Below are 9328 nucleotides of genomic sequence, written 5' to 3' on the forward strand. Positions count from 1 at the left end.
TGTGACGTGATATTATAGGAAAGTGTAAAATATTATTAGAAAATTAGAAGAGAAATTTTGGTGAATTTGTTGGTTGGAGATGTTATAGCTTTTTATTCTCTTTCTTGTGCTTTATTGTATAAGCAATTTTAAGTTTGTCTTGCATTACATATTAGTTAAAAATGGGTAAAAGTACCATTATGGGGGATAGCCATTCTTAAACGAAAGCAGTGACAACTGAAAACTAGCAAGTATCCCTCTCGAATTGAAGAGGGGATGAATGTTCTAAGGAAAACAATAAGGGACTGTAGCCTGACAAGGCCGAAAATTTCAATAATTAAACGCTCGCAAAATAACAGATTTGTGTATTGTCTCGGAAGTGTCAATAATAAAGGGATCGTCTTATAGTCAAGCAAGCTAAATACAGTGAAAACCTTTAAGTAGAAATAATCAACCGAATGCTTTTGGACTTCATTTTTTTTTCGCTAAATAGGAAATGCTCTCATCAGAATATAGGACCAGCAGAGACAATCTCTTCAGTCAACTTCTGATCCCCTCCTATCTTGTAGGTCGTGAATCCATCAAAATTCTTCTTGAATAAGCTTGCCAGTTTCAAGCGTGTATCTTGGTAGGCCTTCTTGTCAGACCACTGCAATTTAAGTAAAATTTAACAAGGGTTAAGTCAATATCCAATGTTGACATTTTATAAGAGAGAGAAAAAAAAGTGGCTAGAAAACAATGGATTGAATATCAACTCACAGTATTCACAGGGTCCAAGATTTCAGAAGGGACTCCCTCTAGTGCTGTTGGGATCTCAAGCCCAAACACTTCAGTCTTAGTGTACTGTGCATTCAAAAGGCTCCCAGAGTGAATAGCATCAATGATTTTCCTAGTATACGCTAACTTAATCCGATTGCCTAATCCATAACTGCCAATTTATAGGGAAGAAATATTAGTTTTAGCAAGAAGAAAAATGCCATATAGATACTTTATGCCTTAAAAGTCCACACCTTCCTCCTGACCAGCCAGTATTGACAAGCCATCCAGTAGCCCCATGCTTCTGCATCTTTTCGGCTAGCATTGCTGCATATTTGGTAGGGTGCATCATTATAAACGCTGCCCCGAAACAAGCAGAGAATGTAGCCTGTGGTTCTTTTATACCATCCTCTGTCCCAGCAACCTGTGTCATTCATCAAATTAACTATGAAAATAACTAGAGGGTGCCAATGAAGGTGTAAAAAAGAAATGAAAGGTGACAAGTACCAGGGCTGTGTAGCCACTGATGAAATGGTACATTGTTTGGGCCAAGCTCAGCTTGCTTACTGGGGGGAGCACCCCAAATGCATCACAAGCTAGAAGGATGACATTCTTTGCATGGGGAGCAACACACGGTATCTTAGCATTGGGTATGTACTCAATAGGATATGCTGCACGAGTGTTCTCTGCAAAATCAAAAGTTCCAAGCATGAATCCCAGATTTTGGAACCATATAATGAGTAATATAACCAATGGCTCCAATGTCTAGTTATTTCACAATTTGAGTATTCCAGTCAGTTTTAATGCAAAAAGTTTTCATGCCAACAACAGCAGACTTGCTAAAGATATGATTCACACCTACAACTCAATTTCATTATTGGTTAATACAGTTGTGGTTTTATATATAAAGCATTAGTACTAGAGTCCATCTATAATCTCACTTCCTATAGGATTCAGTTTTGCTTTTTTAACATCCTTTAACACACCCTACTTGATCACATTTATTTTATTAAACTTACCGGTCACAGATTTGTCAGAGAAATCTACCTCTCGCGTATGCTCATCAAAAACAACATTTTCGAGTACTGCAAACAGAGGCAGGTAACATAATTGTCTTGTCAGGTTGGGTTGCAACATATATTCTATAAGAATGAATGGTAACTCTTTTTGTCGAATATAAGATTGTTACCTGTCCCAAATTTGATGGCATTCCAGATGTCTGGTTCTTTATCCTTTGAAAGATCGACACACTTTGCATAGCAACCTCCTTCAATATTTGCCACTCCATTTTCACTCCAGCAATGCTCATCATCTCCAATTAAGTACCGGTTATGATCGGTAGACAGAGTTGTCTTTCCAGTACCTATGAGGATAACAGCATTAAAGGTAATAAATATGACAGAAAACTCAACAGGATACAACATTGATAGTCAAGTAATGGCTCCACTACTAAAGGGTGTTCATCCATCTGCACCTGATAATCCAAAAAAGAGTGCAACATCGCCATCTCTGCCCATATTGCACCCAGAATGTAGGGAGAGAATATTGCGCTTGGGCATGAGGTAGTGCATTAAACCAAAGAGACCTTTCTTCATTTCCCCAGCATATTGTGTGCCAAGGATGACCATTTCTTTCCTTGCAATGTTGATGTCAATACTAGTTGATGAAGTCATGTAGTGTGTGTAACGATTACAAGGGAACTGTCCTGCATTGTATATAGTGAAGTCTGGAGTTCCAAATTCCTCTAGCTCTTCAGGAGTGGGTCGGATGCACCTGTCAAATTTTTATCTTACATTATTCACACTTGTGTATCTAACTCTTTTAGCATTTTTAGTGCCTATTAAACTTTGTTCTGAAGACTGTAAGGAATTATCTGGTAATACTCAAAGAATAGTGTACAAGAGAGGTAATTTGCCTCGTTACTCACATATTGTGCATAAATAGGGAGTGATAAGCTCTTGCAGATACTATCCGGACTTTGATTCTGTGTTCTGGATCCCAATTCAGAAATTGATCATTCACATAAACCTGAACTCAGATCAATTACAATGTCAGAAGTACAATCATTAGTTGACTAGTTATGTCAATCTTTCAAAAATTACTCTGAGAAGGTTGGTGCATCCAATGATTCATTAAATACTGATAGCATCTTGGAAATGGTAAATTTTTTAAGAAAGTTTTGTCAGTGTCGGCACTCTGTTATTAGGCAGAGGAGTTGTGAACCAATAGAGAACAAAGTAATGTACAAGAGAATTAAGTACATGTTTGGATTACAGTTTGTAAACTGAATTTGCAAAAGTATCTCTCAAACTGAATTTGAAGGTTAAGGGGATGTTTGGTTTGGTTATTTTCTGTTTTTATTTTCACTGGAAATAAAAAATGGTGATGAAAATGTGTTTGGTTGGATTTCTATATTTTCATTTTAAGTGAAAATATTTTCTCAAACAAATCAAAAACTGAAAGAATAAAATCTCGTTTTCAATATTTTCAATTAAAATCAAGAACCTCATTTTGGATAAAATGAAAACGCGGTTGCAAGAAATGTAATTTTAAGTAAATTTAAAAATACATTTCCTTTTGAAAACGCATTTTCAGTATTTTTATTTCTTGAAAACAGAAAACAAGAAGTCAAACCAAACATGTTTTCAGAATTCTAATCTTTTGAAAATGAAAACAATTTTCAGAAAATAAAAACAAGAAATAGAAAATAAAAACAAAAAATGAAAATGTAAACCAAGTACATCCTAAATTTTTGTTTCAAAGATACTTTTGGAAAGAAACCAAACATGATGTTAAATTCATTTTTCCCTCAAACATACTTTTGGACTCTTCGAAACCCAAACACACCCTAAATCCGGTTCAGATTTGTGACCTGACTTTCCTCATGGAACCAGCACACGACAACTTGGAAACACGTGCTACTGGCTTAGTGTGCATGAGACAACTCATTATACCTAAAAATCTTCTGATTTTCAACTCCTTATTCCTCAAGCAACCTTGGTTTTATTATTTTTCTAAGGTGAGTTGACAAAGTAAAATTTAGCCAGCGAGATATATTTCGTCACATGAAATTGTAATGCATAACTCTGAATGGGCAAATTGACAAATTGTTGGTCATTTTTAAATTTTAAAGAAACATTCTTTATTTCTAAGGTGACTCTCAGCAATATCGTAATCGTATAATTTTTTAATTAGTTTAGGAGTATGGAACTATCGCATCTCGTTATGTAAATCAAAGTTCCTTTCAATTTTTCTGCTACCAATCCAGGGAATGTTTGGGCTAGAAACGGGTTTTCACTTTTCTCTTTTTTCTAGTCGGATGACCTGAAAATTATTTTGTTAATACTATTTTTAAACATTTTATTCAAGAAATAATAAATAGTTAAATTCTAAGGAGTATTTTTGGCATTAAGTAAAGTATCTATGGCTGATAATGCCAAACAAGAAATTGCGCCTGACGTGTGGGGGGATTATACGCAAAGACAGGTCACTGAAACGCACATGCACAGGTTGAGATAGATACATAGATTGATATTGTGGCTTTCATTCTTATCTCTAGCTCAACTTATTACTCATTGACACGTACGTTGATCTGCAAAGTCAACTTAATGGAGAAGATCCAGTCATGGAGTTATGGGCACGGTATCAATCATCATCATGTTCCCGTGACTACCGTCAATATAAAAGTGAACAAAACTGTTTACTTTTTTCTCAGTAATCGGTTCCCATTATGAATACCTTTTGAACGGTAGGTTTTATCTTCTAATAATATCTTTTCTATATAATTGATCAGGACTTTCCCTTTAATATTTGATAGAGTTGTCATTTTTTTACAGTATATTTGATTGAGTTGTTATGACTTATAGTTATGACAATAACATAATTTTACTTTTTTTTATACAATTTTTACTCCTTTTAATTATTTGTGTTATGGACAAACAAATTTAAGTGTTATACTTTTGTTTTCACATGTTTAGGTGTATACTACTAGTAAAAACTCATCACTGTCTTTTTTTTGTTTTTAACCAAAAGGACGTAAAGGGAAAGAAAAAAGCTACTAGTCCCTTGGATAAAGGCGCGGATCAAGTACCATGTAGTCTCTCCGTTATTCCGTTTTATTTTGTTTAAGGTTTAAGGTTTTAATACAAAAATAAGAAATGTAATTAATATTTTAGATTTCATAAAAATTGTTATATAATTCCTAATATATCCCTTACTTTTATATTAATTAGATTCTCTCTCATTTATATACTGTATTTTTTTCCCTCACTCTACAATAAATGATTAAGGATATACACTAATAAGAAAGAAACATTTAATACTTTTATTAAAATTGCAAAATGATAATAAAAAAAAAAACAGTTTTTCTTTCTTTCTAAAATATCAAACAAAGTGATGAGTAGGAAGGAATATATGGATCCTATTTATTTCCTCGTTTTCCGGTTGATGTTGTGGGTCTGTTTGACTTTTGAACATGGTTATTGATTAGTAATAAAACAAAATTGAACATTACACGCAATATATTACTCCTTTGGTTCCTTTATAATTATTCAATTTTTAAAGAATATTTATTTTTATTTATGTATCATTTGTAAAATTTAATATCATATTAATTATTATACTTTTTGATTTATACGTAACAATCTTAAAAAAAAAAACAGATAAAAAAAATACGAGTGACATAATAATTAACTGGGAGGAGGAGTAGATATGAAGATACAGAAAAATATGTAATGGACTTGGTACCTTTTCAAGGGAGTTCAAGTAATCAACTGCTCTTTCTCTGTTGATTAAGAAGGTATGTTCGTCCATTTCAATATTGGGCGAGCCCCTTGAATAACGTACACAGAAATTAACTTGAGAAGAGTTTATCATAAAGATTTTTCTTAGACTAGTGTTATTGATTATTTCTAAAATAGGACAAGGTTGCATTATGGCAATCCATGAGAAAGAAGTAGAAGTAGCACTTACTTTCCCCACCAGAGGTCATGCTCGGTGGTGTCGTCCCTGACAACCCGTTTGTCTCGGGGAGAGCGTCCCGTTTTTGCTCCAGAAAGTGTAGCTAACGCTCCCGTTGCCGTTATGAATGATCCTTTCTCGTGCTTAATCGCTTGCTCATACAGCTCTGCACCAAAACAGTAAAAGAAGCTATTTAATTAAATACAGTTGTATTATTGATGATAAGATTTGGAGAATATATAATATAATATTACCAGCGGGGGAGAGATTGTAGAGGACGTGGGTGAATTTGAGCGCACTGTCACTGACATCAAACGCCGTTGAAGCAAAGTAATGTGGTTGCGGATGGTGATGAACATGTGTCCCCTTCTCTGCCTTAGTGGCTGGGTCTCCTTTCACCACCTTAGGCCCTGACTCCCTCGTCAACGACGCCAACGACGCACTATGAGTAAAAAACGACAAAAATAAAATAAAAACGTTACAGCTCACGCTGATCCGTCGTGTGAATTTCTTAAACAATATCCTAATAACATTATTATTAGTGCGTACCTGATTGATTGGAGTTGCTGTTTCTGGCGTTCCTCATCGGAAACAGTGGCGAAGGGGCCTTGCGTTGCTGAGAGGGGAGTGGAAGGGGTTGACTTTTTCTTCTGCAGAGAATGGAGCTCGTGAATGGTTTGGGCTCTGACCGGCGGGGTGCTGTCGTCGTGGCACACTTGGAATTCCGAATCCGTTGGCTTCATGTTTGTTTGGATCATTGGCAACCCTCGACGGGCGTTGTTGGATGTATTTCTTGCCAAACTCACACCATCTGATCCGTTCTCTGTTATTGTCTCCATTTCCAACTGGTACAGTGACGCTGAGGTGTTGTGAAAGCCTAATGCAATGCAATCTTAATTCATCTTCGTGCCTGCCCTTTTTTACTTTTATATGAGTAGCCTTCAGTTTACCACCCCCTCTGGTTCGCCTCCTCCGGTTAAGCTGACCATGGTTTAATGTAATAAATAAGAATAAACTGATATTTTGATAATTTATACTGAAAAATATATAATTATTATAACATAAATAAATAAATATGTATGTACTTAATGTCATTTATATTATTCTAATTTATTATTTTTTATAATAACTATTTTAAAAGTTTTATATTGACTGTTGATTAATTAATAGGATAAAAAATTTAATATTAAAAGTGCATGGATAACACTTATAATAATTAATAAAAAAAATTGCCATACAATAATGGCGTGTGTCAGTTATACGTGTATGTGTATTAATTTTAGTTAAATTTGTTCTTTAGATTACATGTTCATGCATACAATTTGTTTTACTTATCCCTTTTTTTATATGCATGGTAATATGGTAAAGACCTTACCAAAATAATTTCACATATGACCTCACTTTTTTACTAATATTCTCTTTATATAAAAAATTATATTTCAAAGAAATACAAAAGAAAGAATAAAGGAGACAAGGACAAAAATTGAGGAGAATATTTTTCAGTGTGTATATTTGATATGAAGACCAGAATATATACAGAAATATCCATTTGAGGATAAGAACAACAAATGTACTATATTCCTAAATTATAATTTTCCTAAAAGGAAAAATATCCTATTTACAGCTCACATAAGTTATAGAATGATCTGTACAAACAAAATGCTGAGAGATATTTACATATGGGCCAAATATTCATGGGCTTCATCATCAATAGAATTGGACTGTTTTTGTTTTTCTATTAGCCCCTCACAAATTGGAGGTGTGTAGATGTCTACCAACTCAAGTTTGGATAAGTTTGAGTGGAATAAATGTGGTGGCAAAGCTTTGGTGAATATATCTGCAAGCTGATGGGATGAAGGGATAGGTAAAAGACGCATTAAACTTGCTTGAGTTTTTTCACGAACTAGATGACAATCAATCTCCAAATGCTTCGTCCGCTCGTGAAATACAGGGTTGGCTGCAATATGAAGAGCACTTTGATTATTGCAGTATAATACAGCAGGCTTGGAACATATGACATTCAAATCAGTGAGAAACCATTGTAATTCGCAAGTACTTGTGGCTAGAGCGCGATATTCTGCTTCTGAAGAAGAACGGGATATTGTGCTTTGTTTCTTTGCTTTCCATGATATCAATGAATTGCCAAGGAAGAAACAATAGCCAGTGACAGATCGGCGTGTTTCAACACAAGTGGCCCAGTCTACATCACTGAATCCAAGGAGATGAATGGAGGAATTTCTTTGAAAAAACAGACCCTTTGTTGGACACCCTTTTAAATATCGAAGAACACGTCTTGTAGCACCCAGATGAGCTTTAGTAGGATGAGTCATAAACTGACTCAATTGTTGGGTTGCAAAGACGATGTCGAGACGAGTAGTTGTGAGGTAAATTAGACGACCAATAAGACGCCTGTAGGACAAAGGATCAACCAGTAACTCACTGGAATCATCTTGACGAAGACGCAAAGAACTGTCCATAGGCATTGATGAAGGTTTGCAGCCCAACAATCCGGAGTCAGCAAGCAAGTCTAGACAATATTTACGCTGATGAACAGAGATACCTTCATCAGAATGGCTTACTTCCAATCCCAGGAAATACCTTAACAACCCAAGGTCTATGATTCGAAAGTTCGAATGAAGGGTTTGCTTGATATTGGTAATTTCCTTGACAGAATTCCCAGTTAAGACAATATCATCAACATAAATGATCAAGGCAGTAAATTTCCCATCAATATTCTTAATGAAAAGACTATGATCAACATGTGCCTGCTTATAGCCAAAGGAAATAAGTAAATCAGAAAGCTTTTCATACCATTTTCGACTCGCTTGCTTCAGCCCATATAGAGATTTCTTGAGTTTGCAACATTGAGATGAACTGTAACCACTCAGACCTGGGGGAATAGACATATAAACTTCTTCTGATAAATCACCATGGATAAAGGCATTACCTACATCCAGTTGTTGGAGTTCCCATCGATTAATTGAAGCAAGGGCGAGAATGACACGAATTGTTGCCATTTTCACAACTGGAGAGAATGTCTCAAAGAAGTCTATACCTTCAATTTGTGAGAATCCCTTTGCCACCAATCGAGCCTTGTAGCGCTCTATAGATCCATCAGGTTTCCTCTTGACTTTATAAACCCATTTACATCCTATGGTTTTGACATTCTGATGTGTATTGACAATATCCCAGGTCTTATTGAGGATCATAGCTTCAATTTTAGCGTTCATCGAATTCTGCCAACATTGCTGACTTGTTGCCTCTTGATAGCTGTAGGGTTCAGACTCAGAAGATAGATTCATAATAAAATGACAGTCAGACTCAGGGATGTGTGTGTAAGACAAGAAATGTTGTAAAGGATACAAGCACCATCCTGAAGATTGGTTTGGCTTTGTTGAAGCATTGCAAATGTAATCAGCAAGTCTCACATTGGGTTTGGTTAGGCGTGTGGATCGCCTAGGAACAACAGGGATTGGTGAAGATTGAGTTGGAGAAAAAGCTTGTTAAGAAGGAGAAGTTGTAGGTGTGGAAAGGGGGGGGGGGGGGAGGGTTCAAAAAAGAAGAAGGAAACTCTATTTGGAATGATTCTAGAGGTGAATTAGGAATAAGGTTGTTTTGGGTGGTGTGAGCACTA

The 9328-nt window shown here is 35.5% G+C and overlaps 1 protein-coding gene across 1 annotated transcript; it reads right to left on the reverse strand.

Moving 5' to 3' along the window:
* Positions 1-277: 277 nt before the first annotated feature.
* Positions 278-6602, reverse strand: LOC114409171 (phosphoenolpyruvate carboxykinase (ATP)-like). The gene is made up of 12 exons (XM_028372519.1): positions 6244-6602; positions 5949-6136; positions 5707-5860; positions 5482-5566; positions 2663-2763; positions 2210-2508; positions 1925-2098; positions 1755-1820; positions 1243-1421; positions 990-1159; positions 739-907; positions 278-628 (listed from the first exon to the last, which is right to left on the reverse strand). The coding sequence occupies exons 1-12, from the start codon at positions 6531-6533 to the stop codon at positions 485-487; spliced, it is 2019 nt and encodes a 672-aa protein (XP_028228320.1). The 5' UTR covers positions 6534-6602; the 3' UTR covers positions 278-484.
* Between the last annotated feature and the right edge of the window lie 2726 nt (positions 6603-9328).

The sequence above is a fragment of the Glycine soja genome, chromosome 4 (genome assembly GCF_004193775.1).
Source record: "Glycine soja cultivar W05 chromosome 4, ASM419377v2, whole genome shotgun sequence".
NCBI lineage: Eukaryota > Viridiplantae > Streptophyta > Magnoliopsida > Fabales > Fabaceae > Glycine > Glycine soja.